General features: G+C 39.3%; 1 protein-coding gene across 1 annotated transcript; it reads left to right on the top strand.

Moving 5' to 3' along the window:
• Window positions 1-3,974: 3,974 nt before the first annotated feature.
• On the top strand, window positions 3,975-10,193 carry LOC139744751 (ubiquitin-ribosomal protein eL40 fusion protein). The gene is made up of 4 exons (XM_071655174.1): window positions 3,975-4,093; window positions 4,881-4,967; window positions 6,341-6,443; window positions 9,702-10,193. The coding sequence occupies exons 1-4, from the start codon at window positions 3,991-3,993 to the stop codon at window positions 9,793-9,795; spliced, it is 387 nt and encodes a 128-aa protein (XP_071511275.1). The 5' UTR covers window positions 3,975-3,990; the 3' UTR covers window positions 9,796-10,193.
• The last annotated feature ends 9,859 nt before the right edge of the window (window positions 10,194-20,052 follow it).

Genomic DNA, 20,052 nt, shown 5'->3' on the forward strand with positions numbered 1-20,052 from the left:
AAAGTCCGGGGTTAAGAAACACAAGTGTAAAAAGCCCTTATTATGAGATGAATGATAAGGCACAGGTCTAGACACCATTGATGAGCCGTGTGTATATTATACCAGGATTTTATAGTGACAAAATATCAATACATGCAAACACACAGTTGATCAGGCAATGAAAAAAGAAGAAGAGAGAATCACTTATGATGAAAAGATGCAATATATCGTAGTAGAAAGAGAGAACACTGTGACATTGCAACATAACCGAGGTAAAAGATAAGTAAAATTTAAAGGGTAATTTTGGGTGATTAAAGGGCTCACATAGTATAATGATATATCTAATTCGATTCAAATCTAATTCAATTTTTGATAAAAACTTACTAAACTTGATAACATTTTTGCACTTTATCCGTGACAGAGAATAATGTAAAAAGACAATGTGAATTGAACAAAGTATACAACAATATTGAGGTCTTATAGTAACGGTACATTGTATGAATATACTGAAGTTATCAAGGCGAGATACTGAACAATATCATGCAATGCACGAAATGGGGGGAGAGAGAGAGAGAGATTTAGACAGACGAGAAATATATCAAAGAGAGAGGAATGTATTGATGTTGTCATGCTGTTTAACAGTGTCTCCTCCTCAACTTTACAAGGCGCAAAGAAATATTGTACAAAGTGGTAGTATGCATAATAGGCCTACGATCATACTGTACCATTATTTATCTTGGTGTTCTTGCCAGAGGGCAGTATTTCCGTTTTACCAGTACGCGTATAGTCTCATTGTTTCCTGTGATGAACTCTTGGAGGAATTTCGTTGCAGAAATTACCATTAATTGTTATCTTTACCACCGCCAGCGCCACGATTTTTAAAGTGGGGACCCACTCCCGGGTTCCATGAGCTATCAAGCAAAAATTTAAAAAAAAAGGTCTTTTGAACTGCGCAAAAACCAAAGCCTTATATACCGCGCTCACACTTCAAGGTTTCTACCTATTTCTTTCTAGTGCCACTTATGATATATACGGACTTCCGGGGGGGGGGGGGGGGTTAGGGTTATGTTTACATTATTCGTATGTGAAAAAGAAGACATGAACTGTTTAGATTCATTAAATCTGTACTAAATTAGGGGGAAAGCCCTTAAAAATGCCCATTTGTGAGAAAAAGAAGAACTTCTAAAAATGCGTTGCCAAAATCAAAACTCACCTATTCACCGAGCATTAATTAGAGACTTGAAAATTCTGTAACGATAACAATTATGTACAACAACAAACTGTTTACATTAAAGAAAATTGTACTTTATAATATATGATACACTCACAAAGAATAGAAAATTATTTATGATAAAAAGATGCAGCGCCAATCATACATGACTATAGGCCCTAGTATAGGGACCTACATTAATATTCTTGAGACTTAAATCACCTATTTATACCTTAATCTCGTATCATTTTCACATTATTTTTTTGCTCTGATATGTAATACAGGGTTCTTTTCACCCTGTGAAAAGTTCGTTGACAGAAAAGATGTTTTAGCATACTACTGCAGGTAGTGGGCAAAAACCTATGGCCAGTGGAAGTTTAATAGAGCCGCTGTCATATGAGCAGGTGGTGGTTGCAATATCTATCAACCCGCTCTGGTTGCAATGTGTCTACTGCCATCTGCGTTCACTTGTAAATATTCCTCCATCGGTCTCTTTCCTTGGTGTGGTGCTAAAGTAAGGGACACAAGTTGAGAATGTGCCACGAATTAAACTTTCGCATTTGTATAGACATAATTTTTGTGATTGTAAATATGCACATGGTGATTCTGTATGTTGTACATCTTTCAGATCATGGGTTTTTCACGAGAAATCATTTGCAGAAGTTGCACAAATACACATTTTCCAGTGGTTAGATTAGTACGCGTGAAATGTCTCGTGTCGTGCACAGAAACTTGGCATGCATGCCGGCATAATGCATGCATGTAGTGAACAGAGCGCGTTCATCCACATCACATGCACACTCCACTACGTAGTATAGTGAGGTGCCCGTACCTCGTCAGGGGCCCGAATACCGTCACCCCGCTTAAAATTGTTTTAAGCGCACTAAACAAAAATTTATGACCGTGACTGTGTTCTGTACGCTTGAAATTGGCAGGGCTACCACAACCAAGCAAATTGTGGTGAAAACCGAACAATTTTTCGCAAAAATCTGAAATTTATATCGGAATAGGGTTCTACGTGTTTTATTAAGTGTATAACGTGTTTACCATGTCTATGGCCATGGGAGCATCACGGTCACCCGCACACGTCTTTTACGTGCTAAGTCTATGGGAGTGCTGGTGACGAGTTGCGGGCCCCTTCCTTAGCGCACAACTATTCCGCATCGTTAGTGTTTGACGACGATAGCTGCAAGTTTTCGATATTGATCAGTGAACTTGTGATTCCATTGGAATTTTCAGCATTTCTCCTGTATGTGAGTTGGATTTCGAAGAATTTCAGTGGCGAAATGTGATTCAAATATGCCCAAACATTAACTATGACGAGGTGCGGGTAACCCAAGTATACTACCACTCTAGCCAATACATCCACGATCCACATTGCACCTGAACTTTTAAGGGCATATTTATGGGCGTACTAGATTTTGAAGTGACTAACGTTAGACTAATCAGTAGCTAGCTACACTGGTACAACCAGAGTGGTCATGGTGGTGTAGATTAGTTCTTCTCGACAGAAAAATCCGTGCTATTTTTTTTTTTTTTTTTTTTCGTTTTTGTCATTGAGTGTTCTCTAACTGTGAGACAGACGAAAGAAGCCTCATCAGGGCGGATTTCACGGAGCACGCGAAACGATTTGGGAAGGATGGGAATGGCAAAACTCAGCATTTGTATTTCAGTCTGCAAAATATCGCCCAACGAATGCGGGGCTTCGGAAGGGTTGTTAGTTGTTTCGCGGATGTCTTTTTTAGTCTACTTTGGCTAGAATTTCAAAAAGATTTGACATTTTTGGAAACCTTTTCTGTGTACAAGCGTTGGTAACTCTAACTTTATGTTAGTATTGCGCCTCATATAGTATTATTGTACATTTGCCTTAAAATTATGACATTCAATGTTAAGCTCATCAAGCTTGCCAAGTATCGGGGGGGGGGGGGGGGGTAGAGGAAGGAAGTGAGTGAAGGAGATGTGACAAGCTTACATTTTACCTTGTAAGGGGAATAGTAGATCGATTGTGTAGAACGATTACGATCACGATTGGTGGAGATCAATGTAGGAGGGAGAGAGAGAACGACGATGTAACGACGAAGATGTAACGCGTTAAAGCTTGTGTGCCGTGTTGGCAAAAGTAAAAGAGAACAGATTGCGTATTCCTGGTGTCGACCCTGCTCGCAGCGCCAAATGTAAGGGTTCGTTAGACAACACAGCAATGACTGATATCGACACCAGGAATATGTAATCTGTTCTCTTTAACTTTTGCCGACACGGCACACAAGCTTTACCTCTTCGTCGTTACATCGTCGTTCTCTCTCTCCCTCCTACATCGATCTCCACCAATCGTGATCGTATTTCGTTCTACACAATCGATCTACTATTCCCCTTACAATGTATCTATTTTCCATATCATATTCAAAGGACAGGTAGTGGTTGATATACGAAGACGTACACCATGTAAATAAACAGGATGATCTGTCTATTCCATACAGGTATTCATGCTGTGCTGTTCAATTTCATATCTTGATTCTTCCTGTCAGTTTGTGAAATATGATTTTCAGAAACTGCCCCACCCCAGTGATGTCACTAAATGTGGAGTAGAATTTAGAAAGAAAATATCCAAGAGAAGAATCGGCCATATTGTCCAAATTAATGAATTCTTGCATTGTTGTGTTTATTGCAACTGATTGACAAATTGCCCTTCATTGACGTAAACCTCTCTACCTTGACAAAAAGCAAGTCACAATGTCGTAGCACATCTTCTCAATGAGTTCTCTCTGTAACCTTTGACCTCCTACCCAGCTACCAAGCCAGTCATGCAGATCTTTGTGAAGACGTTAACGGGGAAGACCATCACCCTTGAGGTGGAGCCCTCTGACACCATCGAGAACGTGAAAGCCAAGATCCAGGATAAGGAAGGTAAGCTCTAACCTCAAGAACCCTAGGTTGTTAAGTAATTAAAGACATACTACAGGGAAGTCCTGTTATTATGAGTGCAATTACAATGAGGTGAATGGTCAACCAGGTGCTGATCAACCAACATAAACTTTCTTATCCTACCGGATAACCATTTATACTTGTGGGTGGAGAGCAGCAATGTGGACAAAGTACCTTGATGAAGGGCAAATGTGTCGGGCTCGCGTGGGCTTGACCCACAAACCATACCACACTTATGTCATTCAGGAACAAGTGTTTGTATCCACTCGGCCACGACACCTTCACAATTTTTGTTTATTTACAGTTGAGGCAATTTTTTGTTTTTGTTGTAAAATGAGTTGAGTCATGATCATAATTAGAAACATTTTGAGCTTGTTTACCATTTGACATTTGTCACTCTCGATCAAATCAAACACCTTTTTATGCTTGAATTGTGTCTCCCTCACATGTACACTCACCCACACACACACTGAAGAAAATAGTGTATGAGTAGACCATTTTGTAGTGTACTCTAATTCTGTGCATGTTTTGTTCACAAAACATGCCCTAACAATCACAAAGCTTGGGGAAAGCTTGTACTACCTGCAGTACCTGTGTAGCAACAACAAACTGAATTCTTGTCTAAGGAACTTGATGCGAGGAAACGGGTGAATGAAATTCTTGGTTATAAGGCTGTAGGAAGACAAACCTCTATAGATTGTAATATTACAGAAATGGTCTGTTGTACAGGGTCATGGTTTGTTTTTCTCCTTCTTTGTTTGTCCTCCAGGTATTCCTCCTGATCAGCAACGTTTGATCTTTGCCGGAAAGCAGCTTGAAGATGGCCGCACACTGTCCGACTACAACATCCAAAAGGGTGAGACAGACAAACTGTGCTTTGACAGCTACAGAGTCGAGTTAATCTGGAGTAGGAAATACAGTAGACTCCCGTTATAATAAAATCGTCAAGACCGGCAGTTTTCTTTCATTAATATTAAGATTTAGTTACTTAATCTGAACAAATACACAATAAAAAGCCTGGAGTGAATAATGTTGCGGCCTGAATTTTTATTTCATTGTAACCAGGACTTCATTAGAACGGTGTTTGTTATAACTGGAGTGCACTGCATGTATATAATATGCTGAGATTCTGGCTGGGAATATGTTGCTTAATTTGAAGTCATTAACACACTGTTTTGGGACAGATCACAGTTTGGTCAGAGAATTTGTTTAGTTGAAGTCGGGCAAAATTCAGCCTACGCAACTAATACTGATACAGAGGGGACATAAATAATGTTACTGTAGGGCATTGTATACAATCTGGAACCCCTGTGTAGCACCGTTTGGTAATACAGCAGTCATTTTACTTCTGGAGGACAAACTATTTGGATTATGACTGCACGTTGACATCAAGAGATGTGTTAACTCAAAGGTGGTCATTTCAACCTATAATCATTGTCCAGTGCTTGGAATTTACAAAGATCTTGAGTACCTCTCCCGAGAATTTGTAGGGGATTGGCTTAGGAGAGTCATAGGTAGTCAGTTCAAAGTGAAAATGTCCCGAGGTGCTTGGACTATGCTTTCCTGGGCATCCAGACTGTTAGCCGAGTCCCCCCCCCCCCCCCCCCCCCCCCCCCCCCCCCCAAGGAAATCACTATGATACCAATTGATTCTTAGATTTCTGCAGTGATTCACAAATTTCAGTAGAAGTCAAGAATATTTGATATAGGGACTTGCAAATTCTCATGCTCAATTTGCCTTGAAGTCGATGCATAGTGTTCATGGTACACCCACCTTGTGTTTGATGACTGATACAGTTGTACTTTCAGTATTAAGAATGACTTTGCTTTCAAAACTTATCTTCTTTCTTTGATTCTGATAGCAGGGTGTCATATAGTTCTGTTTTAAATAATGTCAATTGTATGAGTTCATACTTGTGTGGGTATAACATTGTACTCTGTGTTCTTTTTGAGATGTCACGCATAAATTTGAATATTTTTGACCAATATCATTTGTCCTCATTATTTTCGTCATAGTTGCCGAATGTATACATCATATCAGGTTGAAAGATGTGAAGTTTACAATTTAGTGTTTTCGTGAATATCAGGTTTTACAGACTCCATAATTGTTTAAATAATTTTCATAAAACATACTATGTATTAGTACAATTTTTACAGTAATCATGTATTGTTGACAGCCTTCTCATAGTTAGCATTGTTGATGAGTGTTATTGGTCACTTCGCATTGCAGAGTCCACACTCCACCTGGTGCTGCGTCTCCGCGGTGGTGTGATCGAGCCCTCCCTGCGTATCCTGGCCCAGAAGTACAACTGTGACAAGCAGATCTGTCGGAAGTGAGTTTCTTTCTTTCTCTTTCATTCTCCTAACCCTTTCTGTGCCAGGGACTTTGGAGAGTGCACCCAAGGCTATAGGGTTTTCTGTGCTAATGTCCCTAATGTAAAACGAGGAATGTTCGCGTGCATTTTAATTTAATTTCGCAAGAGCCAAGATTCGTGAAATTAAAATGCACGTGAAAGTTCTTGTCTACACTATAGGCATTGAATGTTAGAGGCAACTCGTGAAAATTTCATGCCACGAAGGCCGTCAGCTCCAATTCGCAAAAATTTCATGCCGCAATAATATCGTGTTTTACAGTATTCCACAGAGATTTCTTCCAATTGGTCACTCATTGGAAGCAAACTCTGTTGCTTCCGGCCACCCATCGAAGTATATCGGATGGCAGTCTGATGAATCTGACTTGTACAGTATGTCCCAAAATAAATTACAACGGGGCCCTCTGCAATGATATCTTTAAAAATAGTGAATCAATCTAAATACAAATTCCGGGTATGAAACTATAACTCATTGCCCACATCTTACAAAAAACCCCATTCGATTTGCTTCAGTGGTCAAGGAGAAATACGGAATTTTGTAGAGGATGTCGGGAATCTCTTCTGTCCAAGTTCTGCCAATTGTTCACACACAAGATCATTGAAATGCTAAACTCGGAAGAATCTGATTCATGACATGCTTTACAACAATCCACATTTCTCTGTGACCGCTTAACCAAATCGAATGGGGATTTCTGCAAAATAGAGCTAAAATGTTATATTTCAAGACCCTGAAGTAGCATTTGAAAAATTTAATCATATTGGGCATTATCAATGCAAAAATCTTATTGTAATTTTTTTGGGGACATACTGCAGTAAGTCGCCACAAAAATTACAATCAGATTTTCGAATTGATAACACCTATTATGATCAACCTGTGTACTGCTACTTCAGAGTCTTAAGGTATAACATCTTAGCTCTATTTTGCAGAAAACCCCATTCAATTTGGTTCAGCAGTCACAGAGAAATGTAGACTGTTGTAAAGCATGTCATGAATCGGATTCTTCCGAGTTTAGCATTTCGATGATCTTGTGTGTGAACAATAGACAGAACTTGGACAGAAGAGATTCCCGATATCCTCTACAAAATTCTGTATTTCTCTTTGACCACTGAAGCAAATCGAATGGGGTTTTCTGTAAAATGTGGGCAATGAGTTATAGTCTCATACCCTGAATTTTTATTAAGATTCATTCACTATTTTTAAAGATATCATTGTGGAAGGCCGCATTGTAATTTTTTTTTGGGACATACTGTATTGGTCGACTATCGGGTCAGTCTTAAACATATCGCGCGTGATTCTCACCGGACGATCTTGCCTCATCAAATCACACCCGGCGTTTCTGACACTGACCTTCATGGTTGACCAACACAAGTCGGATTCATCAGACTGCCATCTGATACACTTAGGTGGGTGGTTGGAAGCAACAAACTTTGTTTCCAATGAGTGACCGACGAGAAAAACATCTGTGTGGAATGGGGGCATGATTAGCACAAAGGGTTGATCAGTGCAGGGATAAGTGTGAGCTATCTCCCTGTGACACACACCCACTGCCCTTCTTGCTTTAGACACTTGCTTTAATAGAAACATGGATGAGAGTCAAGTAGAACTTCTCATGTATCCTTCATTGGTGTGATATCCTTACAGAGCTCCCATGTCTTCATAAATCTCTGCAGGGGGCTCCAGAAAATACCAATATCTTTTCGTATAATAATGTCGGCTGATAATGAGAAAAGCGTGAAGTTGCCTTGAACACTGGGTTTAGTGGCAGCTTGACGCCCTTGTCATTCTCATCCGACGATATGTATGGCTGCATTTGAGTGCTCAAAAGCGAACTGAACCATACCATAACGTGCCATGCCATACCATACCAGAATGGGAGTGTTTGAGTGTTCTGTTTAGATAGCATACCTCATGAGCTATTTTGGGACTCTAGTTAGAGGGGTCACATGTTTTGTAACCACCAACACATTTACCTGCCCTGTCTATGCTACATACAGGCAGGTATCAGGTGTCCTTTACCAAGAGAATAAATTCTGCATTTAATACTAATCAGGCCGGGCGTTTTTCGCTATGCCAAAACCGGCTTTTGTTACAGTTACAGTCCACTTTTTCTGTTACAGTCCACTTTTTCGTTCAATCATTCTGTGGCTTGCTGCAGTACGTACGTTATAGTACGTTTTTTAGAGCACATGGGGAAGTGGTCCTCTTTAGGCATGGTATGGTATGGTACGGTACACTCTGGGAGTGAAGCGCTCCTCTGACATGGGTTTGGTAGGGTACTCTCGAGGAGGCCACTTGAACACACCCAAAGTCTTCCTACATTTGGAATTGTAAGATGTATGAAAACAATCAAATATTGCCCATGATTGCTCTTTTGCACTTCAATGATTTTAATGTTGGAATGCTGGCAACCCTGCATGATATGTAAATATGTTTAGGTTTTATTGTGTTCCCCTTTACATTCATATTCATTATGGGGCATGTTTTGATAGTATTTCTTAGTAGACATCTGTCTGCCTGTGTTGTATGAGAGTAAAAGAGGATTTATCTTAACCCAGGTATGAATGGTTGATAAACTTGTGCTATCTGGTCTCTCTTCTCACAAAGTTAGGTATTGGCATTTGTGCAGGGCGTAAAGATATTGCATACAAAGAGAGTATTGTAAAAGTGGATATTTTTGTGTGAGTAAGTTTTAGCGCTCTGGTGGGCAAGATGAATTTGGCATGTTTTTTAATTCTGAGGAATCAGGTCACTATGTACTGGAGCATATGGCATGCAAAAATATTTGCGTGCTTTTACTTTCGTGCCATCTTCAGGTTGCGCGAAATGCACAAAAATTTCCATACTGCAAAAATTTCCACTTTTACAGTAATCATCACATTTCCCAATATCTTCATCCAAAGATTCCACCGATATTGAAAGGGGGAAATTAAGTATTTGGTGTGAATTAAAATCAGTGCATGGGGGAAAGATATTTGCAAATGAATGCATACTTCAGAAAAGATTTGAATATTTGACACTTGGTCAAATAGAAAGTTTGCCCATCAAGATCACTTCACCGTGGCATGCCAGCTGCATCTTGATCATTTTGTAGTGAAAGAAATTTTTGACATTAGTGTCAAAGATTAGCCTTTTCTTGCGTCGCCCATCTGTCTATATTACCTGCCAGCATACTATTACATTGTATCTCTCTCCCCACCCTCTTCCCTACCCCTCCCCAGATGCTATGCTCGTCTCCACCCCCGTGCCACCAACTGCCGCAAGAAGAAGTGTGGCCACTCCAACGACCTGCGCCCCAAGAAGAAGCTGAAGTAAGCCGCTCCTCCGAACTCGCGACGGCAGCAGCAGCAGCAACCAGCAGCAACAGCCAGCAGCAACAGCAACAACAGCTTACTACCATTTCAACCATGGCATCCTGTCGTACCTGTTTAATCTTTGTGCACACTCAGTAATCTCTTGCCTTCTCCGAGTTAATGAGCATTACCATCCGCGGACACAGAGACTTTCTGGGTCAATTGCTTGGAGTTGGACCAGTCCTCTGAATACGAAAAGTACTTTACAGGATACTTGCGTGTAGATAATTTGTGGAGTTCATATTTATCCCAAAATAGCAGGAAAATTGTACATTCTTTATGTAGAGGTTGTGTTACCGCGCCTCCCATCGTTCAGTTTTGGATATCATGGATTAAATGGTATGAGCAAGAAAAAGTGAACATTCGTGTGTGTCTCTCTTTCAATTTGTTTTTGTGTATGAGAACCTTGTATGCACATATTTTGGGAATAACAGCACATATTTGAGATGGTGGAGAAAATTAAGCACTTCCTACCACCTTATCTATCTTAACAATCTACTATCACATGGTTGGATATTTTTAAGTCTCCTCTGCACACACTACACTGTTCCTCCACTTCTGTGGTACTACCAGTGCCAAATATAGATGTTATTGAATTATAGAGTGAAATTGACCCCATTGTCAGTCGTTAATCAACTGAAGAGCTATTCAAATATGAAATTATTTTTGAGCAGTAGAAGTGGAGCAAGCGTGTTGTTGCTACATTGGAAATTTTTTTGTTTGCTGTGAGTGTGTGTGTGTGTGTGTGTGTGTGTGTGTGTGTATGGATGTCAGTTTGTTCATGTACACTGTACAGTTGAGCCTCTATTATCCGGCCTCCCTTTATCCGGATCTCTCTATTATACGGACGCAATCTCGCCGTGAATTTTTTTTAAATAAATAAAGCCATACGGGAGGAAAGGGGGATTCCCAACTCCTTGAGAACTCCTACACAAACACACATGAATTACATATTACAGGGGAAACTCGGTATAACGAACACTGCTATAACGAGATATCGGTTATAACGAGGAAATTTTCTCGGTCCCAAATTTCCTTCCACACAAGTCTATGTAAAATGCTACTCTTATAGCGAGATCGGCTATAACGAAATAACTGCTATAACGAGATAAATTTTGTGACTTCCAAACAAAGAAAAACATAGTAAATCAAACCTGCTATAGCGAGGTAAAGCAAAATGCCTTCGGTAAAGCTTTACTTCGCCTGTGCTATCATCTTCCGAGATTGTAAAGCTTGATGCGCCAAAAACTGTCTTGTACACACAAAATCATTTTCTTCAGTGCACTCCAGCTAGCATTGCATGTTGTACGTGTGAAGTGTGTGTGTGCACGCACACTGATACATGCAGAAAATGTGGTGGGACGGCCATATGTATACATGACATCATCATGACGTTCAGCAGGTGTGAGGCAATCTGATGCTGTGATTGGCCTTCCACTTAGGGAATTCCCCCGTCTTCACACACACACACACACACACACACACACGCAGTCATAATGTACATACAGAATGTGTCACATACACACACAGCATTGTGCAGACCATATTCAAGCTTTCCACACAACACACACCCATTCGATAACCACATACCAATCCACAGACGATCTTGATACAATCGCAAACTACATGTATATAAATTTACAAATTCAAACATCTACAATTAATAAGAAACACATTCTTGATATTCGATTTCCTTGCCGAAAAACATCTTCTTACCCATAAAGGTGAGTAATTCCCTCACACACAATATCAAGTTATCAGTATTGATTGAAATATGATGGGTAGTCCCACATGTGCAAATTAATGTCTTTATTTTATGCCCTTTTTATGCCTACTGATATAACGAGATATCGGCTATAACGAGGAAAATGACTCGGTCCCGACCATCTCGTTATATCGAGTTTCCACTGTACTTCCAACATGATTGACATACATATTACATCAAATTTCCTTCCAAATTGCTTACCTTCAGACATTTTAACATCCCCAAACATCCCCAAATGTAACAATGAAAAGGTTGCAGTATACACATTACTACATGTGGTACTACAATGGGCTACATCAGTACATGTGTATGTATATGTACATGTATAAAGCATTGAGTCTCCCTTATCTGGCCAAATCCCTTATCCGGATGAGCCCCGGTCCCGACTTGTCCGGATACGAGAGGTTCAACTGTATTTACTTTCATTTGGTGATACCTGTATAATAAAGCAGGGGTGAAAGTCTTTGTTTGTTTTTTAATCAATTTCCAAAATGGAAAGCTAGACAGATGAAAGTGGTAAATCATTTCCAAAACGGAAAAGCCAGATCCTGTTGGAATTAAAGTGCAGCTTGGCACTGTGTTCCAAGTTAGCTTTTATAGAGGAAGCCATGAGACAAACAAAATGACAGCAGTTGCATAAAAAAAAAACAACAAAACAGTGGACAATGAAGTTACAGAATTTGCCCTTTCAGATGTTCTTACCCTAAACCCACTAAGTGGAAAAGGAAATGGTGTCATGACCATATTGGTTTGTATGCAGGAATATCACAAAATCATGCTTTAGGTAGATTGATTTAACAATTGCAACCTCATCCTACATAAAAGTCCAATTGACTACATAGGCTATTACATACAGTGTGCTCCGGTTACATTGAAGTCCTTGGGACTGCCGATTTTTTTTTTCCTCGTCATAACGGAATTTCATTATAACTGGACAGCATAGTGTATGAAGATTTAGAGATTATAATTTTGGGACCTGAATTTTGATTTTGTGGTTACAACTTATTCACTGTACAATATTACAATAATTTGGCGTGATGGGCGTCACTCGTGTATCTTGCATGTTTTCATGTTAGAAGAAGATACAAAGATTAAAATTGTGCACAGTTGAATTGGAAACTTTGATAAGTACACATATTAACAACGTCACCTCCCTCGCCTATTCAGTACTGGGTATATACATGTAGGTATGACTGTGACCACCACTTCGTGAATACACACCAAACTTTAAGATTCATCAACTTTAAAAGTATTTCATTGTCTGATTTTGATGGAACTTCCGTCATTCTGGTTTGATGAAAGTTTCATTACATTTGTTCTATCCATCTAGTATTTGTCTATTCATCAAAGCCAACATAAGTTCATGATGTGGACCTACCCTTTACTGCACTGTACATGCATGACCTTGCGCACAGCAGGGTGTTAACCAGTACCCCACCTGTTCCAGGATATTATCAAGAAGAAAACAAAAACAAAAACAAACAAACAAACAAAAAACCCTCTGACCCAATTTGGCCTGTGGCCAAATATCCAGCAGATTCAAAGGGACTGCTTAGTTCTGGTTGAGGGGAAGATTTAGCTTTTAACGTTTTGAAAGATATTTCGAAATCACTCCATGAGATGTCAAAGAGCATGCAATTCCAAGGGGAATCAAAAGTTTATTTGATGAAAATCGATTTTGAAATGGCTGAGCTATCCACAAATAAGGTGAAACAAAGAGATCCTAATAAAAGATGTGGCCTGTCGCCTTTTATTATTATCACTTTTTTTGGATATCTCAGCCATTTGAAAACCAATTTCATCGAATAAACGTCGAATCCTTCTTAAAATTACATGCTCTTTCATATTTCATAAGAGGTTTCTCATTATCTTATCTAGGAATGTTATAAACCTGAGTCCTCACCTCAAACCAATTGAATCGCCCAACAGTGAATCTTCAGGTGCCCCTGTCAATTTCATGCATGGATTTATATAGCACTCTGCTTGTGGCAGAGGTGATTTGGCAAACCTGAGCAAACAAAACAAACAAACAAACAAACAAACAAATCAGCACAGATAATGATCATTTGACAATACCACGTTCTTACAATGACATCCATGTATTGTAGAGATGTTCATTGTTAAGAGATGTGTTATTGAACCCATGTTCGATGCTGCCACTCAAAGGCGACACGTACATGTATATGCCAAACTGGATCTTCCTCACGGATAGGAAAACCATGTCACATTGCACAACGTCTAGACACCTCGAAGTGGATATCTCTCATACAGTGCACTCCTGTTATAACGAACACGGTTACCCTATAACGAAATTCCTGTTGCAGCGAAATGAAAATTCAGGCCGCAACATTATCGGCTCTATGTATTTTTTATTGTTTATTTGTTTGGTTATAACGAAATTTTGATATACCGAAAGAAAACTGCTGGTATCGAGGACTTCGTTTGAACGGGAGTCCACTGTACAAAGGCGGCAACCTGCACGGTAGCGACGCGAGTCTCGCTGGTCGCGGCTACACCGTTAAAGGGGAAATCTAGTCCAAATATAAGTTAGTCTGATATAAAAAAGAGTAAAATCTTAAAGAGTTCAACGGTAAAAATTTGACTGAAATCGGAGGAAAATAAGAAAGTTATGACATTTAGAAGTTTTGCTAATTTCTGCAAAATATTTCTTGTACAGTGGATATGAATATGCAAATGAGTGAGCTAACATGTCATACCCTCACAATTTTCCATTGATCGTGTAAAAATCTATGTTTCTGTCATTGAAGTCTGAAACATGATGTTATTCCTGGTTGAATGACTTCAGAATAGTGATCAGTTAGATATACCAGGATTTAAGCCTCGGGCATAATTGCGTTTGAATGAAAAACCTGGACATTTCAAAATTTTATGTACAAACTATATGGCAAGTTGTGAGGGGATCGTCATGCTCACTATGCCATTTGCATATTCATATTGACCGTTCAAGAACTGTTTCCTGAAAAAAAAATGCGAAACTTCAAAATGTCATAACTTCCTTATTTTTCCTCCGATTTCAGTCGAATTTTTACCATTGAACTCGTAAAATTTTACTCTTTCTTATCAGAGTAACTTATATTTGGACTGATATAGCCTATATAGTGTCCGGGGAGTTGCGAGAGAAGCATGTTCGATATTTTACACGCATTTTTTAAAGATTTTTTTTTTTTTCAGTCTCCAGCTGCATGGTATCGGAGACGTCTCCGCGACGTCTCCTCAGTCGCGGTTTAAGTCGCGGGGACTAATTTTGTCCTCTCCGCGACTCCCGGGCGAATAAGTTGCCATCTTGTTTGGAGACGCCTCGGTAGTCGCCCTGCATGGAGTCGCCTTCTTGATGAGAGCGCGAACCATTTTTTGGTCTCTAAAGAGTCGCACGAGTCGCCACAGTCGTAGCGAAATCTCCTCCAGTGAGAAGGAATGGGGCCTCAAGTAAAGATGACGCATCTTTATGATGGCAATTACTTTTTGCCATCCCGACTATGAGCTCTACATGATAGTTTTATAAAAGACACGGAGATGCGTTGATAGAAATCGCGCAAACATTGGTGAGGTGAAAAATACGACTTGCTGAACTGAGCACAATTATCCGGGAAGAAATCTGACATATTGATAGGCCCCATGTCACAATGGAAATTGACAAAAGTTGCCAAAAATTGACAAAATTGACAAAGATTGCGCAACATTATGCAAAGTTGACATGCAAGTTTAGGCAACTTTGCATTTGCTTGCGCAACTTTGCGCCATTTCCGGCAATTTTGCGCCCATTTCTGGCAATTTTCCGCAACTTCCGGCAATTTTGCGCAACCTTGCACCATTTCCGGCAATTTTGCGCAACCTTGCGCCATTTCCGGCAATTTTGCGCAACCTTGCGCCATTTCCGGCAATTTTGCGCAACCTTGCGCCATTTCCGGCAATTTTGCGCCCATTTCTGGCAATTTTCCGCAACTTCCGGCAATTTTGTGCCCATTTCTGACAATTTTCCGCAACTTCCGGCAATTTTGCGCAACTTTGCGCCATGTCCAGCAATTTTACGCAACTTCGTGCCATTTTCCGGCATTTCTGTGCAATTTTGCGCCATTTCGGGCAATTTTGCGCAACTTTGCACCATTTCAGGCAATTTTGTACAACTTTGCGCCATTTTAGGCAATTTTGCCCAACTTTGCGCCATTTCCAGCAATTTTGTGCAACTTAGCACATTTTCAGGAAACTTTGGAAAAGTTTGCACAATTTAAGGGAACTTTGCACAATATCAAACATTTTTTAGCAATTTTTAGCACCTGCACACAATACAATGCCACTTTGAGCAGGTTTTCAAAATATATTGACTTTTGGTGCCTGCTCTCTTTCATTCGTCTCAAAATCTTATCTTGTATATGATTTCAAATATCAGGACTTTATAATAATACTATTGCATCTTTCCTGTGGTCATGCACTTCTGCCAAACAATCACATAGTTGAACATCATCTTTGAAACTCTGTATTCATACATGTACTTCAGTCACAGAGTATGAGGACACCAAGAATGGTGCAATGTCAGATGTGCATGTATATAAAAGATTTCTTTATTAATTTTTTAATCCTCTAGCCCTCTATAATATTTTGTTCATATCTAAAGGGATCATGGAGAAAATATTAACATTCATGTGGTTCCAAAATCTCCATATATGCAATACGGTAAAGTGGGGGATGATGCTGTGGAACGGATCACCCACCTTTTAAATTCTTTGGGAGATAATTACATGGAACTCTAGCATTAACTAATTAAATATACTATCGCAAATCTAACGATGACATGCAATGCCTGGAGTATTTTATGTGGTACTAGTGAACAAAATAAAAAGACCTGCTTGCAAAAATATTTTGTAATGGAAGAAACAATTTATTATACTTAAAAATGTGATACATGTGATATGACTGCTGGATTTTGTTTACCACCCTTCCTCTAACTGTATTGAACAGTTCGTCGGCATTGTCTCTTAATGACATAAACCAGTTTTGGCAAAATTGATCATGAAGTATAGTAGGGGGGGGGGGGGTCAGGAAAAAGCATTTATTATAGTGAGATATAACTTCCATAATTACACACATTAAGAAGATTTTTGTGGCACTGAAAATGGAGAATTAAATATTGCTGACTTAGAAGGAACTTTTGTCCTGTGGCCATTTTCACCATTAACACTTGTGTAATAAAACACTCGCCATGAGTCCCTTAAACTATGTGCTTCCTTTAACTTAATCATGGTTAAGAGATTCCCTTAACCCTATGTCAGTCAGGCACAGGCGCAGAAAACTGCGCCTCCCGCCAGGCGCAGAAAACTGCTACTTTGGGGTTATCCGCCCGAGCGCCGAGCAAGTGTGCCCGCTACAATCGATTCTCGTAGTTTCCGCGAACAGTCGGTTCCATTGATATCGTCTGTGTACCAGGCGCCCGTTACTGCTTTTTACTGATTTGCAGTGCACTAAGTACTGTATGCAAGACAAATTGCCAAAACACGATAGTATGTATGTGTATACTGCACTGTATCACCATAATTATATCGAAATACAGCATGCATCAGGCACATCCAGAGCCACACGCTCTCACCAACAAACACCATGCGCTATATAGGTCTCTCCACACTGACCATAGCTCATTTATAAATCAAGAAATAGGCTAGTGAGATTGAGAATGAAGTAGGAGTCATTGGGATTACCTTGCTGTTACGATGTTACGCTGTTCTGCTTCCTTTGCAGAATCATCTGCAATTAACTCTGATAACTCATGTTTAACTATATGTGCTCTCTTGTATAACTCTGTCTCTCTGGAATCTAATCTAAAACTGCAATACCTATCGCATAGCCCCTGCCTCTGTGCTTTGCCCATGGTCAGTTCAAGACCAGGGAGGTACGAGGTAGGCCCCACAGAGAGCCTGGCCGCACTTTCACAACACTTTCCTTGTTTTAAACTGCTGCCCTATGTTTACTCAACAGAGATAAGAACCCAACCTGCCGGGGGGAGTACCACAGAGAAGAGAGAGGGGGAAAGAGATGATGCGTTGAGAGATGGAAGGTGGCTGTGCTGGGGGAGAGAAAGGGAAAGAAGCCACGAGAGGAGATGAGAGAGGAGAAGGGAGAGAGGAAGGTCTGATAGGAAGGAGTACATTTCTGTTACACTAGCCAACACCTGTTGCACAAGGCTAAAAAGAGGGCAAACCGGTGGTCATTCAAAAAACATTTACCTAATTATGTATTCCGACCAGAATTACGCCAGATGTCAAGGTTTTATTCCCCTAGAAATGATTATTATGCAAGATTAGGTATTTGGCTTACTACAGAGGAAATATCAGAAAAGTGTCAAGGTTAGAATTTTCGTACGAAATTAATATCGATTAGGTGTCTTCATCACCTAAATTTTCTCCATGCCTTTTACACTACGAGCATCGCGTGGCATGATGGGTATTGTCATTATAATATTCATGATAGCAGAAATCGGCGCTTTTCGACAGGCGCAGTTTTCTGCGCCTGTGCCTGACTGTATGTCCACTGGGGGGGTCAAATTGACCCCCCCCCCCCCCCGTACAAAAATTTTCTGCTGCCGCGCGACCGCCGCTGATCGCGTGATAATTTTTGGTGACTTTTTTTTTCTTTTGAAATAAATTTTGCGAAAATCCGACCACCGGTCGCGAGGTCACGTGACATTTCGTAAGTGCATGTCTGCCCAAAATTTGGCAAAAACCTGCTTTTCCCATACGTTTGTGTGCAAAGCAGCATATTTCATAAATTGCTCTAAAACACAGCTTTTTCAATCTTCTAGGCCATTTAAAAGATGTTATGTGACTTCACATCAACTAATTTTAGATTAGAAAACAAAAAAAAATCTTAAAAACAAGGAAATACATAAGAAATAAAAACAATAGAATACATAAGAAATTCGGAAAACAATACAATACAAAGAAAATGTTTTGAAATTTGAAAATATTACCATATAATCTTGTTGACAATGCTTCTGGGATACTTTCTGCAAAGAATTAGAATCCAATTATAATTTTTGAAGGAAATATTGATATATTTGTGAATTTTATGAAATTTGATGCACCTCATTTGCATAAATTATAATAATTAAAAAAATTAAGAACTTTTGCGAAAAAAATAATGCAGCGACGTTCTTTTCACGTGTCTTCAGGCTTACTTGAATACTTCCAAACTGAAGTTAAATTACATTCAATTAAAACAGAAAACTAAACATTTCAGGTAATAAAGGAAACATTAAACACAATGATAATGTATACATGCTTCCTACATGTAGTCAGCTCTACTGTCCCAAACTGGATACATCCTTGAGATCTTTGAAGCATCAGCAACAGATATGGAATACATTATTGCATTTGATTGTAATGTTACTTTAGTTTGAAAGTATTCATTTATAATGGAGTCTTGTACACACATTACCAACAAAATATCAGTATGTGGGGGTAACAGTAACTTTGTAAATTGCATTAAAAAGAGTTTTTTAAAGGTGAAGAAATAAAATATCATCCTAGATATTTACATGTTATGTTAATACTATACTGACAATTAACATACATAAAAATCAAGTAAAAATATTATTCGTCTGGGGGGCAAAAGCAAGGTTAAAGGAAAGGTCAAAGGTCATAGCACTTTAACTTTCTCCAATAATATGTTTGATACCATTTTTGAATTCCTCTTTGAATTTCATTTTGAATGGTACCAGTTTCACAAAAATTGGTCAACCAGTTCAGACGCATTGTGCCGTTGAAATGGAAGGTCACAACCATTTTTGCCAAAACGAATCAAATAGGGCGGGCCATAGCTCGGAATGGCTTTTTTTTTGTTTCATGGGAAGGTAATGTTAAACTTTATGTGTACCAAATTTGAGCAAATTCTGAGACGGAAGGGTGCAAAATTGCACTTTCATTGGGTGAATTGGCATGGAATGACCCTAGAGCTCCATTATAGATAATTGTATCATACCTTTCTTTGATTTACAGTCCATCACTGGACACCAGAACATAACTGGATTTATTGTCAGTACTTCATAGGTCTTATCGCCATAAACTTTGCCAGTCATGCTCCTGAATCGGTCAAACTCATAAAGGAGAAACGAAGCATCTGTGCTGCAGAGGAGCTTGTTACAATTTTCTGACCATTTTCCATCAGACTTAAGTTCTCTTACTAGTTCTTGGTGGATTTTAGAAGCTGTCACAAGAAAATAAAAATTAGATAAAGGAGTAAGTGAACAGGCTTTGAGCCAGTTTTGTCATTTCGATATCTTTAAAAAATAAACAAAACAAACAAACAAACAAAAAGAAACTAAGGAATATAGGGATTCTTAAATATAAGAAATATACTTTTACACAATACACACACCACTGCTTGTGATACATGTACAGCAGGGACATTGTTTATAAACAGTTTTCCAAATGTAAATCCAGGGGA

The sequence above is a fragment of the Diadema antillarum genome, unplaced genomic scaffold (genome assembly GCF_040938485.1).
Source record: "Diadema antillarum isolate AM-2024a unplaced genomic scaffold, OU_Dant_1.0 seq00001207_RagTag, whole genome shotgun sequence".
Classification (NCBI taxonomy): Eukaryota; Metazoa; Echinodermata; class Echinoidea; order Diadematoida; family Diadematidae; genus Diadema; species Diadema antillarum.